The sequence below is a fragment of the Anolis carolinensis genome, chromosome 2, assembly GCF_035594765.1.
Source record: "Anolis carolinensis isolate JA03-04 chromosome 2, rAnoCar3.1.pri, whole genome shotgun sequence".
In the NCBI taxonomy this organism is placed as follows: Eukaryota; Metazoa; Chordata; class Lepidosauria; order Squamata; family Dactyloidae; genus Anolis; species Anolis carolinensis.
Window position 1 is genome coordinate 7,323,877 of NC_085842.1, and position 17,403 is coordinate 7,341,279.

The 17,403-nt window shown below is 45.9% G+C and overlaps 1 protein-coding gene across 1 annotated transcript; it reads left to right on the plus strand.

Annotated features, from left to right (window-relative positions):
• Positions 1–3,804: 3,804 nt before the first annotated feature.
• LOC103281286 (zinc finger protein ZFP2) lies at positions 3,805–14,802 on the plus strand. The gene is made up of 4 exons (XM_016998156.2): positions 3,805–5,871; positions 7,999–8,081; positions 8,721–8,841; positions 11,347–14,802. Exons 1-4 carry the CDS (start codon positions 5,295–5,297, stop codon positions 12,555–12,557), a joined length of 1,992 nt encoding a protein of 663 aa, XP_016853645.2. The 5' UTR covers positions 3,805–5,294; the 3' UTR covers positions 12,558–14,802.
• The last annotated feature ends 2,601 nt before the right edge of the window (positions 14,803–17,403 follow it).

Here is a 17,403-nt window from a genome sequence, read left to right on the forward strand (position 1 = left end):
TCAGTTAGTCAAGGGAGTTCTCTGTGACAAGTTTGGTTCTGGTCCATTCTCTGGGTCGCAGTTTTTCTGGATGTGGGCGAACTTGAACTCCCAGAATGTAAGGTTAATTCCCCCTAAATCCCTCCTGTACGTTCAGTTGGTTATCGGGTCTCTCTGTGCCAAGTTTGGTCCCAGCCAATTGTTGGAGAGGGTCCCAGTTTTTATGGATGTAGGTGAACTACAACTCTCGGAAATCAAGTTCAATTCCCTCCAAACTACTCCAGTATATTCAGTTGGGCAAAAGTTTAGCCCAGGTCCGTCACTGGTGGGGGTCACGGTCGTCTCTGGAAGTGGATTGAGATACTGCAAATCCCATCATCTGTGGTCCATCCTCCCCCAAACCTCACCAGGATGTATTGTGGGTCATGGATGATCTGCGTCCCAAGCTTGGTCCAGATCCATGGCTGATGGAGATTGCAGTAATCTCTGGATATGAGTGAAGATACTGAAATTCCCATGGCCCAGGGTCCATTCCACACCTGAATCCCCACCTGGCCTTAAACTGGATCATGCCTGGTCTATGTCCCAAGTTTGGTCCAGATACATGACTAATGGGGTTAGCAGTAGTTTCTGAATGTGGCTGAAGGTACTGCTAATCCCATTATCCGTAGTCCATCCTCCTCCAAACCTCACCAAGACGTAAAATGGGCCATCAGGGGTCTGTTTCTTAAGTTTGGTCCAGATCTGTCATTGGTGGAGACTGAGTGATCTCTGGAAGTGGGAGCCATAGGAAATCGACCACAAAAATACATCGCCACCCACATACATGCATACATGACTTTTATTATATACTAGCTGTGCCTGGCCACGCGTTGCTGTGGCAAAGTATGGTGTTATGGGAAATAAAGTATAGAGGAATTGGTGGTAGTTAAGGTAAAAGGTAAAGGTTTTACCTTACATTAAGTCCATTACAAATGGGTCCATTATAGCTGTGTGGAAGGGCCTTGAGTCTACACTGCCGTATAATCCAGTTAAAATCCGATAATCTGTATTTTATGGGCAGTGTGGAAGAGGCCTAAGTGAGGCCTAACTCTGCCTGTCCCCTGGGCTGAGTGGGTTGCTAGGAGACCAAGTGGGCGGAGCTTAGCCTCCTAACTGGCAGCAATTGGATAAAAACAATTATTCCTCTCCCGCTAATTAGGATTTTATTTTTCTTTTCTTTTTGTTGTATGAACGTAGAGGCATGGATGAGGGGTTGTGCTGCCAAGTTTAGTGTTTCTGGGATGTGTAGTTTTGTTGTTTTGTCCTAGGCCGAAATTTCATTACCTTTATATATATATAGATACTAGCTTAGGTACCCTATTGTGCCCAGGTTAGATAATTGGCATATATTAGAAAAGGTCAATCTTTTACTTTTTAATGAATGTTACCACTAGAAAATGCATAAGGATGTGATAGAACTACAATTCCCAAAATCATGGCTCAATCCTCCTCAAATCCTGCATGTACTTAAAGTTGGCCATGTTTGGTCTGTGTGCCAAGTTTGGACCAGATCCGTCAATCAGCCGGGTACCGTGCTCTCTGGATGCAAGTGAACTACAACTCCCAAAATGCAAGGCCAATCACCCCCAAACCACTCTTGGCCATGTTTGGTCTGTATTCTTTAGATGAGTGAAGGTTGGATAAGCGAGACTACTGTAATGTTATTATCAGTATTATATATGTATATGCAATATATTATGTGTGCGCCTTGCTCTGAGGCTGGGAGACTCATCTGATGCCTTCCATGAGGCAAAACCACAGTCCTGAAGGCCATGGGCAGCAGTTCTTTATCAGTCAAGGGCCAGTTTCAGGGCCAGAAAAGCAGATGGAGGAGGCAAAAGAATGGTTTACTCCAAGGCAGCGTTCTTGCACCGACCTTATTTAACATCTTCACGAACGATCAGCCACAACCACCACTCACAAAGAGCTTTATATATGCTGATGACCTTGGCCTTACAACACAAGCAAAAGATTTTGAAACAGCTGAAAAGCAACTCACCAATGCCTTGAAAGACCTCTCCAGCTACTACAAAGAGAACCACCTGAAGCCTAACCCTGCCAAGACACAAGTGTGTGCTTTCCACCTACGTAACCGCGAAGCCAACAGGAAACTGAAGGTTACTTGGGAAGGCCAAGAGCTTGAACACTGTTTCCATCCTAAATACCTTGGTGTCACCTTAGACCGAACACTAACATATAGGAAACACTGCATGAGCACCAAGCACAAAGTAGCTGCACGCAACAACATCCTGCGGAAACTGACTGGCAGCGCATGGGGAGCAGACCCACAAGTAATAAGAACATCAGCCCTGGCCTTGTCTTTCTCAACTGCAGAGTATGCCTGTCCTGTTTGGCACAAGTCTGCCCATGCAAAGCAGGTGGACATAGCACTGAATGAAACATGCAGAATCATCACAGGATGCCTTAAACCTACACCTGCTGATAAACTCTACAAGTTAGCTGGCATTGCCCCTCCTGACGTGTGACGGGAAGTTGCTGCTAACTGCGAGAGAAAAAAGGTCGAACATTGTGAAAGCCACCCACTGCATGACTATCAGCCTCCTCCCACCAGACTCAAATCAAGGAAGGGCTTCATGAGAACCACCACTCCTCTTGATGTTCCTCCAGCAACAGCAAGGGTGTCTCTCTGGGCAGCTAAAGCAGGCAATTCTAACTGGATGGCCCCCCATGAGGGTCTTCCTCCCGGGGCAAACCAGGAATGGGCAACTTGGAAGTCCCTGAAAACACTCAGAAGTGGAGTGGGCAGATCAAAAGACAACTTGGCAAGGTGGCACTACCTGGAGGAATCCTCCACCTTGTGCGACTGTGGAGCTGAACAAACAACTCCTCATATGTATGCTTGCCCACAATGCCCTGCCTCATGTACGGAGGAGGAGTTGTTTAAAGCTACAGACAATGCGGTTGCTGTTGCCCGCTTTTGGTCCAAAACTATTTAGTTGCTTGTGATTTCTTTTCTTTTCTATTTATTTCCATTATTTGAAATGTATTTGCTGTACCAATGCTTTTGACACGAAATAAACCAGTCAAGGGAGCCATCCATGTATTCAAAGGTATTTCATCTAGATGGGCAGAGAGGGCCAAAGGGTGGTCCCAGGGGAGGTGAAAAGGGGGCGTGTCCAGGGAGGAGAGGCCCCGCCCACAGGAGCAGGTAGCCCAGGAGAAGAGTTGCAGAGACAAAGAGGCAGGAGCTGGTCTCCTCCTTCCCATCTCTTCCCTCTCTGGGCCATGTGGTGAGTCCTTCTTTTCCTCATATTCATTATTTTTGGGAATCCTCACATCTGGAGAGGGAAGGGGAGGGAGAGAGGAGGGGAGGCTGCCTCTGGGGAGAAGGGAAGAGGGAGAGAAACAAAGACCTACTAGGTAATATGGGGCAGGGCTGTGGACTATATCTCCCAGGAAGCTCAGGACACGAGGAGGGCCAGGGGGCTGGGGATGGGGTCTGCAGTGTGTGCCCCTCTCCCCTCCTCCCTCTCAGCCTGGCTTCCCTGCAGGAGGAGGAGATGCTAAGAGGCTCCTAAGCAGTGGTTCTCAACCACTTTTTGATGACCGGGACATCCGTAGAGCTACCAAGGTGCTTATTTACAAAGCCATTCCCCTCCCAACCCTGCTCTACGCCTGCGAAACGTGGACTGTCTACAGACGTCACACCAAACTCCTGGAGCGTTTCCATCAGCGTTGCTTCAGGAAAATCTTGCCAATCTCTTGGGAAGACAGGCGGACAAATGTCAGCGTGCTTGAGGAAGCAAAGACCACCAGCAATGAAGCCATGCTCCTACGCCATCAACTCCGCTGGACTGAAGGACACGTTGTCCGAATGCCCGATCACCGTCTCCCAAAGCAGTTGCTCTACTCCGAACTCAAGAATGGGAAATGTACTGTTGGTGGGCAGGAAAAGAGATTGAAAGATGGGCTCAAAGCCAACCTTAAAAACTGTGGCAGAGACACCGAGAACTGGGAAGCCCTGGCCCTTGAGCGCTCCAATTGGAGGTCAGCTGTGACCAGCAGTGCTGTGGAGTTCGAAGAGGCACGAACGGAGGGCTTAAGGGAGAAACGTGCCAAGAGGAAGGCCCGTCAAGCTAACCCCAACCGGGACCGCCTTCCACCTGGAAACCGATGTCCTCACTGCGGGAGAATATGCGGGTCAAGAATCGGTCTCTTCAGCCACCTAAGAACACACCCCCAAGATGGAAGACAATCATCCTCGAGCTACGAGGGATCGCCTAAGTAAGTAAGTAAGTAAGGTTCTCAACCTGTGGGTCCCCAGATGTTTGGCCTTCAACTCCCAGAAATCCCAGCCAGTTTTCCAGATTTCTGGGCCAAAACATCTGGGGACCCACAAGTTGAGAACCACTGCTCCAAAGGGAAGGACAGAGAGGCTGATGCTGTAGGAACCCATGGCAGGGAGGAGTGGGGCAAGCAGGAATCACATCCAGACCTCCAAAGTCTCACTTGGAGACCTTACTTACTTACTTACTTTACTTGCTTACTTGGAGACCAGACAAGGGCTTATATGGGAAACGTGGTGCCTTTTTGATGTCCCTTTTCAGAGTTGGTAATGACAATATGCTACATTCTCCTATGAGGCATCTGCATCACAGAATGAATGCACTTTGGGGCCACTTGGACTGCATTGTCTGGATGCTCTGCCATCCTGGGAAGGGAGTTTGGTGAGGCACCAGCACTCTTGGGCAGAAAAAGCTAAGGACTTTGTCTCACTACACCTCCAAGTATTCCTCTCAGTTTCAGAACTGTGAATACAGAGAAAGGAAAAGCATTGTGAGGAGATTCCCATAGTCTTACTTCATTTTTTTTCGTGTCAGAAGCAACCGGAGTTGCTTCTGTTGTGAGAGAATTGGCCGTCTGCAAGGACGTTGCCCAGGAGACGCCCGGATGTTTTGATGTTTTTACCATCCTTGTGGGAGGCTTCTCTCATGTCCCCGCATGGAGCTGGAGCTGATAGAGGGAGCTCATCCGCGCTCTCCCCGGGTGGGATTCGAACCTGGCAGCCTTCTGGTCAGCAACCCAACCTTCAAGTCACGAGGCTTTTATCCCCTAGGCCATCAGAGGCTCCTGTCTTACTTCATGAAGTTTGCTCTAAAGTGTCAGGGTCCTGCTTTCCTTACAGGGAAGCCATACACCGGCAACACAAAAATGGGTTGTAAAGACCCCTTTTCTCTTGAGGGTAGTGTATCATTAACCTTGTCTTCGTCTCACCTTTGTCTTGTGTAGACCTTGCTTCACAATACCTTCAGATGGAGAAGGGAAGAGGTTCTTCAGTCCTGATGGAGCCCAGAGTGAAGATGGAGGAGCCAAACCAGACCAGCCCTGAAGGGAGAAGAGATCCCAATGAAACGTGGGACAGAAGAAGAGTTGGGGTCCCAGACAGAATGGGTCAGGATGCCCTGGAGGGGAAGGCCTTCAGCACAGACCTTCTGTGCCAACGCTTCCGTTGCTTCCGCTTCCAGGAGGCCTTGGGACCCCGGGGGGTCTGCAGCCGCCTCCACTCTCTCTGCCGCCTGTGGTTGAAGCCTGAGGAACATACAAAGGCGGAGATGGTGGACCTGGTGCTCCTGGAGCAGTTCCTGGCCGTCCTTCCTGCGGAGATGGAGCGCTGGGTGAGGGAATGTGGGGCAGAGACCAGTTCCCAGGCTGTGGCTTTGGCTGAAGGATTCCTCCTGAGTCGGGAAGAAGAGGAGAAGGCGCGGCAGGAAGAGCGGCAGGAGAGAGAGGTCTCTCAGACCCAGGAGATCCCATTGGAGACCAGCAAGACGTTCCCTTCCAGGTGGATCAAGCTGGAGGAGGAGGAGGACACAAGAGCTGCTCCACCAGGTGAGAGTACTTTTCCTTCTTCCTAACCCTCAAGATTCCTCCACATATATTGTCTTTGGTTATATCCCCAGTAAGACTTGTCTTCAATAGCTGGATTGTTAGAACATTTCTTAGATTAGTTATTAGAATATCTTGACACATGAAACTGGCTACATTGAATGAATGCTTATCATAGAATCGTAGAATCATAGAACAGAGTTGGAGGAGACCACAGATGCCATCTAGTCCAATCCCCTGTCATGCAGGAAAGCACAAAGTATCCTTGACAGATGGCCATCCACCCTCTCTTAAAAGGTTTCCAAGGAAGGAGCTTCCACCACACTCTGAGACAGAGAGTTGCACTGCTGAACAGCTTCTACAGTGAGGAAATTCTTCCTAATGTTCAGGTGGAGTCTCCTTTCTTGGAATTTGAACCCATTGCTCCAAGTCCTGGTCTCCAGGGCAGCAGAAAACAAGCTTATGACATTATTTCACATATATATATGGCAATCATGTCTCCTCTCAACCTTCTCTACTGCAGGCTAAACATACCTAGTTCTTTAAGATGCTCCTCATAGGGATTCCTGGTCTCCAGACCTTTGATCATTTTAGTCTCCCTCCTCTGGACTCCTTCCAGCTTAGAGCCAGTCTCTCCTTTGAACTGTGGTGCCCAGAAGTGGACACAGTATTCCAGGTAAAGAGGTCTGACTAAAGCAGAATTGAGAGGCACCATGACTTCCCTCGATCCAAAACACTAGACTCCTTCTGATGCAGCCCAAAATCCCATTGGCTTTTTTAGCTGCTGCATCACACTGTTGGCTCATGTTCAACGTGCCCACAAAGACTCCAAGATCTTTATGGACAAGTGCTGTATAGTTGCATTTTATTTTGTTTTTCTGCCTAAGTGTAGTATCTTAAATTTGTTCTTGTTCAAATTCATTTTGTTAATTTTGCCTCAGCTCTCTAATCTGTTCAGATCATTTTGAGTTCTGATCCTGTCCTCTGGAGTATTAACTATCTCTCCCAATTTGGGGTCACCTGCAAACTTGATAAAACTCACGTTCCAAACCTTCATCCAAGTCATTAATAAAGATGTTGAACAGTACAGGGCCTAAGACCGAATCTTGCGGCACTCCACTAGTCACTTCTTTCCAGGATGAAGTGGAACATTGGTGAGAACCCTTTGGGTTCGATCACTGAACCAATTACAGATACACCTAATAGTGGTATTGCCCAGCCCACATTTAACTAGTTTGCTTTCAAGAAGGTCATAGGGGACCTTGTTGAAGGCCTTACTGAAATCAAGATATGCTACATCCACAGCATTCCCTGCTTCTACCAAGCTTGTAAAAAAGAGATAATATTAGTCTAGCATGACTTGTTTTTGAGAAATACATGTTGCCTTTTAGTAACCACTGCATTCCTTTCTAAGTGATTGTAGACTGCCTCCTTCATAATCTGCTCCAGAATCTTTCCTGGCATTGATGTCATACTATGTAATGAGCTATATAAAACACAATAATGGTTCAAAACATAAGTAGTACACAATATGTATATTGGAGCATCATATACATATTACATTCACAGAATCAATGCTCAGACCTATGGTATATAACCCAAAAGTATCTAACTTAGTAATATAAATTAAACAAAATGATATAAGTCTCTGCAGTCCTAAAATGATTAGATTGGCTTAAAGGCAAACCGGTTCAGAGTCTCTGCAGTTCTGGAAGGATTCCTCAGGATTCCACAGGTTTTGGAACAATAGTAAAGCCAAGGAGACAGAGTCAATGCTGATGTAGATCCTGAGTAGCTGGTTATTGATTGGAGTAGGTGGTAATATATCCGTTCATAACCCTTCTTCTGGTAAGCGGCAAATGTTTTATTATTTCTTTATTGATGGCTCTGCATCAGGTATTATGTTTGCAGTATCAATATGCTGCTGTGGATTTTGTGGTGCGAATTTATGTTTTTAACCATTATTGTGTTTTATATAGCTCATTACATTGTTTAGAATAGACATCTGTGTTTATCCAATAGTATTGATGTCATACTGACTGGACAATAATTGTTTGGGTCCCCTTACATCAGATAAAATATTGTCAGTTCTTAACTTTCTCTTTCGTTCCTTTCTTTGGAATTTCACAGCGGAGGAGCGAAGGATGCCGGGAAGCTGTAATAGCTCATCTCTTTGTGAAGCAGGAGAAACGGTCTCCATGGAACAGGATCAGGTAAAAAGATGGAAGTAGAAATGAATTGGAGACAATTCTGGAAATGTCCAGGGCTGCGTCATGTGGCTGGAATGGTTCTTTCATTGGTTTGTTTTCTGCTTCTGCCCAAGTTTCCTTTTAAGTGTACTCAGGATGCTGTTCTCTGAGGCCTTCATCTTCCACTAGGCCCACACAGTGCTTTCCACTTTGGACTGAATCCCCTGTTCAAACCTTCATTAGATGAACCTAGTTGTATGTTATGGAAGAACCACTTGGGAGGTGACGTCTCAGTGGGTGCTCTCAGGATCCAGAACTCCCTTCCCAGAGAGAGGAGACTGCTGTGTGTCCATCCACGAGGGCTTATCTCTCCAAATAGAAGGGTTTTCTGTTCCAAAAGGCCTTGGAGAACAGGTGGCTTAGTTGGAACAGGGCTCATAGAAACACATAGGATCTTGGGTTTTTTGCCGTATTGTGACTTTATCATTTTTCCCGGTTTTAATTTTTTAAGGCTCTATTTCTTTTTTAACTTCGGAATTTGTGAAGGTTTAACTAGAGCTGTTTTAATCTATTGCAAACTGTCTTAATTCCCCAAATGCAGAAAAACATGCCTAGTAGTTCAAGAAGCATTGCTGATCTGTGTGTCTAATCCTTCTCTTTCAGGTGACTTTTGAGGATGTGTCTGTACATTTCACTGAGGAAGAGTGGGTCCTGCTAGATCCGGATCAACGGGCCCTGCATTGGGAGGTCATGGGAGAGAATCATAAGATGTTGGCCTCTTTTGGTAAGGATCCCTCTGCATCTTGGTCTGTAGAAATCAGTTTCGGAAATGCCACCTGTTTTTGCAGTCTTGCTGCATAGCTTCTTGATTCTTCATCCAAACATTTTTTCATTGTGTTGTTATGTGTTTTATGGGCTGTATGGCCATGTTCAGGAAGTATTCTCTCCTGACGTTTCACCCTATGGCAGGCATCCTCAAAAGTTGTGAGGTATATACCATATATACCATATGCCATAGATGTGGGTGAAACATCAGGAGAGAATACTTCCAGAACATGGCCATACAGCCTGGAAAACACAAAACAACCCTGTGATTCTGGCCATGAAAGCCTTTGACAACACATTTTTCATTGATCCAGGAGAATTTGTGTAACTATATTTTGAGCCCATTTAGCCACACAGTCTTTCTCTTGTTCTTCCTTCATGTCATATCATAACAATTTAGACATTTTTGAAATCAAATAATCATTCCCTGAATACAACTGAACTTCCAATTCTGGTTTAACTGCTATAAGTCCACACATAGACTCTAGTTGAAGTGGAGAGGAATTGAGGAGCGTGAGGTGTATGCTCACTAAATTTGCAATGACACTAATTTGGGAGAGAGCAGTAATATCCCAGAGGACCGGTTCAGGATCCAAAATGATCTTAATAGATTAAAAAAAACCATATTATTTTCAACAGGAGGAAAATCCCCAAATCTATTTTTAAATTAATGGATTACATCACATTTCAAAGTACCTGCACATACAAATAATGTTGGATCATAATCATCTTGCTCGGGTATTGTGTAATAGAACAGGAACTTTTAATTGGAAAATTACAGTTATTATTTCATGATTCATAAAAAGAGTCATTGACAATAAAGAATCAAAGTGAAATTTTGAAGGTACAGTAGAGTCTCACTTATCCAACATTCGCTTATCCAACGTTCTGGATTATCCAACGCATTTTTGTAGTCAATGTTTTCAATATATCGTGATATTTTGGTGCTAAATTCGTAAATACAGTAATTACTATGTAGCATTACTATGTATTTGTCATAGACAGAACGCCAGCAAGTAAAACAAAATTCAGTTTATTGAGGTTACAGAACTAAAAACGCCCGTAAGGAACAAAGAACAGGGCAAACACTTGACTTCAGTGTGCTAAATAACCAAAAAGCAGCTCAGTTTGAGCTTAAACAGTTCAAAGGGAAAAACCGGGTTAAACAGGAGTATAATCCGGATTAAATCAAAGAGCTTACTTCAGCTTGGCAAACAATGCAAACAAAAGAGAATCAACAGGAGTTGGAATGTAAACAAAAGACTGGCGGCAGATTCCTCTCTGCTACTCAGGAACAGCAGGGGAGTAAACCAGGCTTGTTTACTCCTTCCTGCAGCGAACGAGAGCGTGGTTGTAGTCAAGATTCAGGTTTAGGGTAACGGCAGTCAGCAGGGTCCCAATCCAGTCCAGAAGATCAAAAGCCAAGCGTAGTCGTCAAGGAATCCAAAGGTCACACCGATAGCCAGCAGAAGGGTTAATCCGGAATCGTAGTCAGTCAGTCCAGCGTCAATCCAGTGAAAGTAGATATTGCCCGTCAAAAAGACGACGGAGGTCCAAGCTATCAAGATTAAACACAAGTTGTACAGAGAAAAACCCCACACAGTTCCTCCCGCCGTCAATGCCCCGTCCTTGGTAAACTTACGTATCCAGTAATGAAACACACCCGTCTTCAGGAAATTCCCCAGCAAGAGCCCAAGCGTCCGTCCAGATTACCTTGCCCAACGCAATTAGACATTGGTCCCAAACCCCATTTTATCACAGTTCAAGCTCATCATCGCTGTCAGCTGCCATCCCAATTCCAGACGCCCCAACATCATCGTCCTCATCAGAGCTTAAGCACCTTCGACTACGCCCCACAGCATCCCCAGCTGTGGATCCCGCTCCATCCCTCCAACCAGTCCATGGGTCTGATCCTGCAACCCACCAATCACCTCCCATGCTTTCACTGCCTGCCCCCCCCAACACCCAAATCCTCCCTCACACGAGTCCACTCCATATCATCCTCCTCCGAGCTGGCCATCTCTTCCTCCAAACCCTGAGAAAAACCCTCAAATGAGTCCTCATCTGTCGGCTCTGCAAACAAATCCCGGAGCCGTTTCCTTTCACGCTCCTCGAGAGTGTCTGACTCTCGAGGAGTCTTACGACCCCTTCTTTCATTACCGGAGCCCGAAGGCTCAACCATAACAGTATTGAACTACTTTTTCTGTCAAATTTGTTGTTAAACATGATGTTTTGGTGCTTAATTTGTAAAATCATAACCTAATTTGATGTTTAATAGGCTTTTCCTTAATCTCTCCTTATTATCCAACATATTTGCTTATCCAACATTCTGACGGCCCGTTTACGTTGGATAAGCGAGACTCTACTGTAGTATGAATAAGAGGATGGTCAGGGCTGCTAGGTAGTTGACTGATTTCCTGCTTTTATTTTCTCATGCCTTCTTAATGTTTCTTTTTTCTTTAAGGTGGTACTGGAAAAGAGTGTGAAAATTGGGGCACATCATGTAAAGTGTGGTTGAAAACAAAAGGACACAAAGAGGGGGAAGATGGAAACCTGGAAATTGAAAGAGAAGATTATACAAGGAAGGAGTGTTCTGTTGATACCAGGGAAATCACAGTCCAAGAAACAGTAGATGAAAGCAGGGTGACCGGGAACTATCTTGTCTTTGAGAGTAGCTTCTTGCATGAGGAATCATGTCTAAATGGTGACAGCACCATCCAAACAGACAAAGGACAACCTCAATGCCATCAACTGGAAGACAGCTTTGGATCGAGTATGCATCTTACAAACTATGAAAAACCAAAAGTTGTGGATAAACCATATAAATGCCTGGAATGTGGAAAATGTTTCTGTCATAAAAGAAACCTAACAAGACACCTACAATCCCACTTGGGAGAGATGCTATATAAATGCCTGGAGTGTGGAAAAGGCTTTTCTAATAAGAGAAATCTTATTGGACATGAAATGATTCACAGAGGAGAGAAACCCTATAAATGTCTGGAGTGTGGGAAGAGTTTCCGTAGGAAAAATTCCCTAACACTGCATCAGTACACCCACAGGGAAGAGAAACCCTATAAATGCCTGAAGTGTGGAAAAAGCTTTGTTTCACATAGAAATCTCATTCGGCATGGAATGAATCACAGAGGAGAAAAGCCCTATAAATGCCTGGAGTGTGGAAAAGCTTATTCTGATAAGATAGCTTTTATTGGACATGAAATGAATCACAGAGGAGAGAAACCCTATAAATGTCTGGAGTGCGGAAAGAGTTTCTGTTTGAAAAATACCCTAAAGCTTCACCAAAACACCCACATAGGAGGCAAGCCATATAAATGCATGGAGTGTGGAAAATGTTTCTCTGAAAAAGAAGTCCTAAGCACACACCAAAAAACCCACACACGAGAAAAGCCATATAAATGCCTGGAGTGTGGAAAAGGTTTTACTAATAAGAGAGGTCTTATTGGACATGAAATGAATCACAAAGGAGAAAAGCCATATAAATGCATGGAGTGTGGAAAAGGTTTTACTAATAAGAGAGGTCTTATTGGACATGAAATGAATCACAAAGGAGAAAAGCCATATAAATGCCTGGAGTGTGGGAAGAGTTATAGCCTTAAATCTGTTCTTACAGCTCACCAGAACAGTCATAAAGGAGAGAGTGGGAAGAGTTTGAGCTAAAACTCAAACATCAAAAATGTCCAAAATAGTCATAGAGAAGACAAAGCCAAAGACATGTTTGCAGTGAGGGAAGAGCTTCCACTGGAGAGCAAGTCTCAAGGCCTACTAAGAAACAGGGGAGAGAAGTGAAAAAGTCTGGAATATGATAAGACTTTGAACTACAAACTCTTTTATTTGAACTCAAAGATTAACAAAAAGTTAATACAAAGAGAAATTATACACATTCTGCATTTTGGAAAGAATTGAGTTCCACAGCAAGCTTTCATGATGTAGTAAAAAAATCCATACGGGAAAGAAGCCATGGAAATGCCTGGAGTGTCATAAAGCCTTCACTCTGAAGAAAAAACCCGTTGAGCATGAAATGATTCGCAGAGGAGAGAAGACTCTAAATCAGGCTTGGGTAAAACTTTTTGCCTTGGGGCCGCATTACGGACATAGCCGGAAGGTTTGGGCCAGGAGGAAAGGTGGCTGGCACACAGTGGGTGGGAAGGGCTCAGGAGAGGCAGAGCCAGGAGGAGACAGGTCAGGGCCCGGGTCATCCTCAGGTTGTCCTCCCAGCATAGGGATGGGACTGCTCATCCCATCCTTATACTGGGAGGAAGGCTGGACACACAGCAACTACACTGATCCTCCTCCCCCAATCCTCACAAAGGAGGGCAAGACAGGCGGCAGCTGAGAGTGCTCTGGGAGGCTCTCGGCCACCACATGCCATCCTCAAGCCGTCCTTCCTGCTGGGAGCAGAGCTAGACACACTATCTGAGAGTGCTCCCGAGAGCTCTCAGCTGCTATGTGCCTTCCTCCCCCATCTTTTTGGCAAAATGACACGATGGACCACTATGTCCTTCTGCCAAGAGAACAGGGAAAATGAGGAGAGCCTGAGGTAAGCACCCAGGGGGCCACATCTGCCCCCTGGGCCTTAGTTTACCCATGACTGCTCTAAATGCTCAGAGGGTGGGAAGAGTTGTGTCCTCAAAGCACGTCTCAAAACTCTCCAGGAGAGGAAGCATACACACGCCAAGAGGGTGGGAAGAGTTCAATCCTTAGTAGGCATCTGTGATGTCTCAGGCACCTTTGGCCCCTGACCCCACAGCCATTGCTGATCAAACTGAAGAGGACTTGGGTTTTTTCCCAAGTGAGCAGGATTCAGTTCCTTTCCAGATGCCTTCTGTTGACATTTCCGTGCCAGAGCCAATTAAAGACGGCCTTGAGAAGGAGCCGGCTCTTCCCGGCTCTCCGAAGGGGTTACTGTTCGATAGAAGGGCTTTTTTGAAAACAGATCGCTCCCAAAGGCAAAGTTTAAGAAGAAGTGCCAGATTAGCAGAGCGAGGCGATTGTGGCTAAACCCAGTTCTCTTGGGAAGAATTGGGGAGGCAGGCACCTGGCATGATGTTTTGGAGGCTCAGTTCTCTTGGGAAGTTTTGGGGAGTTTAACACCTGGTTTGGGGGAGCTATGAACTTCATTAAAAGTTGTGCGCTGAGAATCTTCTGCGCGGTGTCAACTTAACTTTTGATTAATAAGTATCGTCGCCTCTCGTTCCTGATTTCCAAGCGGCCTGACGGTGCGCTTACCCTGGAGTAGATCGGGTGTTGGTTTACCTTCTTGCCATGTTGGGACTGCGTTTCAGCTCCTGAACTTCCAGTTTGCCTTGCCTTGAAGCCCTGTTTGGAACATTTCTTCTAAAGGACTCTTCTTGCTCTCTGCTCTTTTCCCCACTCAAAACTCAGGCGGAGTTTGAGTGTGTTTCGGATACTGGATTTTTGAACTCTAATACCGGACATAAGACTTTATATTATTGGGCTAAAATTGATCTTTTCTGGAAGGTCAATTGCTACTTCTACTTTACTGCTTATTTCCATTTGGAACTTTTATTGCTTTAATATATTATATTGTTATTGGCTGCTGTGTTGGTTCCCAGTGTTCGCGCCGCTCAGGAGTGTTACAGCACCAGAGTGTTCACACAATGAAGAAACACACATGTGGACGGAAAGCTGCTCTATCCTTTGTACTGATTCCCTCTTGTCTAGACTAACAGTTGATTTATCTTGGACCTTGTTTTGGCACACTTTAAGGGAGAACCTGGCAGGTTCAGCCTAGTCCTGGCCTTGTGGCACTGTCACCGCTTCACCGGTTCAGATGATGTGGTATCCACACTGGTTTCCTCCTTTTCAGCTCTTTTGTGCTTACTTTAGAAAGTTCACTAAAATTTGTAATCTTTTGCAAATTCTCAGAGAGAAATAAAGGCATCTTACGGTGTAATGGTTTGAGCACTGGACTGTCCCTCTGTAAGACACAGCTTGCCGCTTCATTTGGCCTTGGCAACCTACTGGTGTGACTGGAGCAAGTGATATTCAGCCTCAGAGAAAGGCAAAGGTGACATGACTTCTCGACACGAAGGTTAATTCAGGCTGACCCTGTTTAGCTTCCAAAATCAGGCAGAATCTGGTGCCTTAAGGCATATTGTCTCATATATGACATGACACACACACACACACACACACACACACATATATATATGAGCAGGGACCACTGAGTTTCCTTCTGGTTTCAGCACTTCTTTAGACTGCTCCAGCTACTGAGGGTTTTTGTATTTAACTCCGACTATTTTTGAAAGCCATACAAACTCCTTTAAGCCTAATTAAACCTAATTAGGCTCTTTGAAGACCATAGATCATACGAATCAGTGAGAGATAACTCCTCAGACTTAGCTCGCCGCTATGACAACCACAAGTCCGGTGAACTACATTTCCTAAATGTCAAGGTGAATCCCCCAAAATGCTACAAGTATTCAAATTTGGGCATATTGAGGCTTTGTGCCAAGTTGGTCCAGATCCTTCAGCTGGGTTCAGTGCTCGCTGATGAACTACAACTCCCAGAAAGCAAGATCAATGCCTCTATACCCCTCCAGTATGTTCAGTTGGTCATGGGGCTTCTCTGTGCCTAGTTTGGTTCTGGTCCATTGTTAATTGAGGGTTACACTTTCTCTAGATGTAGATGAACTAGAACTCCCTGGCCTGAATTCCAGGTCAGTTCCCTCCAAACCCCTCCAGTATGTTCAGTTGGTCCAAAGTTTGATCCACGTCTGTCATTGGTTTAAGTTGCAATAGTCTCTGGAAGTGGATGAAGGTACTGCAAATCCGTTGTCCATAATCCATCCTACCCCAAACCTCACCATATACTTATGATATTCAGGTGTATCGACTCATTGGACAGAAAGTTGGACATGATCAAGGACAGAATGGGTGCAGGGGGAGCAGAGGACCACCTGGGCCCAAGGGGAGGGAAGAAATGTGATCTTACGGGCAGACGAGGAGTGGGCAAACAACATGACAGCTGAGAGTGTTGCAACCTTGCAAAGTGGTATTAGACATTATAAATACTCCACTAAATAGAGGGAGGTGGGTGTCGCAGATGATAATAACAAAATCTATTTGAAAATTATTAGTTTAAGCCATGGGATATTAATATATGTGAAATAGAATGGCAGAGGAGGTCACCCCCATTTGTCCCAGGTTTTCCTAACGTTTAGCTCCATGGAAATCCCAAGACAACTTCGGTGTAAGAAAATGGACCTACTGGACCTAAATATCAGGGTGGGGAGAGTATCTCAGGACTTGATCCCACACCCTTTAGTTCCAGATATCGTTAGGAGAGTACAGAGCCCACAAAAATCAATTAGTAAGGGTTGGAGAACAGAGGATTCAGATAGTTACTGAAGGGTGGAAAAAGTTGAGAGATCTCAGATAGAAATATCCCCCAATAGCCATCAAGGGACTTCATGGACCAATCCAATTCCATCCATAAGGTCCCCCTCAGAATCTAAAACAAGCTTACATCTAACCCCCTTCCATTCAGGGTGGGAGGAAAGAAAGGCCTCCATGGACCTCCTTCAGGGTGAAAGAAAGGCCTCCATGGACCTCCTTCAGGGTGAAAGAAAGGCCTCCATGGACCTCCTTCCATGTGGGAGGAAAGAAAGGCCTCCATGGACGTCCTTCCAGGTGGGAGGAAAGAAAGGCCTCCATGATCCTTCTTCAGAATGGGAAGAAAGGCCTCCATGGACCTCCTTCAGGGTGGGAGGAACGAAAGGCCTCCATGGACCTCCTTCAGGGTGGGAGGAAAGAAACGCCTCCATGGACCTCCTTCAGGGTGGGAGGAAAGAAAGGCCTCCATGATCCTTCTTCAGAATGGGAAGAAAGGCCTCCATGGACCTCCTTCAGGGTGGGAGGAACGAAAGGCCTCCATGGACCTCCTTCAGGGTGGGAGGAACGAAAGGCCTACATGGACCTCCTTCAGGGTGGGAGGAACGAAAGGCCTCCATGGACCTCCTTCCAGGTGGAAGGAAGGAAAGGCCTTAATGATCCTTCTTCAGGATGGGAAGAAAGGTCTCCATGGACCTCCTTCAGGGTGGGAGGAACGAAAGGCCTCCATGGACCTCCTTCAGGGTGGGAGGAAAGAAAGGCCTCCATGGACCTCCTTCAGGGTGGGAGGAACGAAAGGCCTCCATGGACCTCCTTCCAGGTGGAAGGAAGGAAAGGTCTTAATGATCCTTCAGGATGGGAAGAAAGGTCTCCATGGACCTCCTTCAGGGTGGGAGGAACGAAAGGCCTCCATGGACCTCCTTCAGGGTGGGAGGAACGAAAGGCCTCCATGGACCTCCTTCAGGGTGGGAGGAACGAAAGGCCTCCATGGACCTCCTTCCAGGTGGAAGGAAGGAAAGGCCTTAATGATCCTTCTTCAGGATGGGAAGAAAGGTCTCCATGGACCTCCTTCAGGGTGGGAGGAACGAAAGGCCTCCATGGATCTCCTTCAGGGTGGGAGGAAAGAAAGGCATCCATGGACCTCCTTCAG

What these genes read in the sequence shown, in the direction of transcription:
- LOC103281286 (XM_016998156.2), top strand. Translation starts at nt 5,295, where the DNA reads ATGGAGAAGGGAAGAGGTTCTTCAGTCCTGATGGAGCCCAGAGTGAAG. An exon ending in CACAAGAGCTGCTCCACCAG is followed by an intron (nt 5,872 to 7,998) that starts GTGAGAGTACTT and finishes GGAATTTCACAG; the next exon opens with CGGAGGAGCGAAGGATGCCG. An exon ending in TCTCCATGGAACAGGATCAG is followed by an intron (nt 8,082 to 8,720) that starts GTAAAAAGATGG and finishes CTTCTCTTTCAG; the next exon opens with GTGACTTTTGAGGATGTGTC.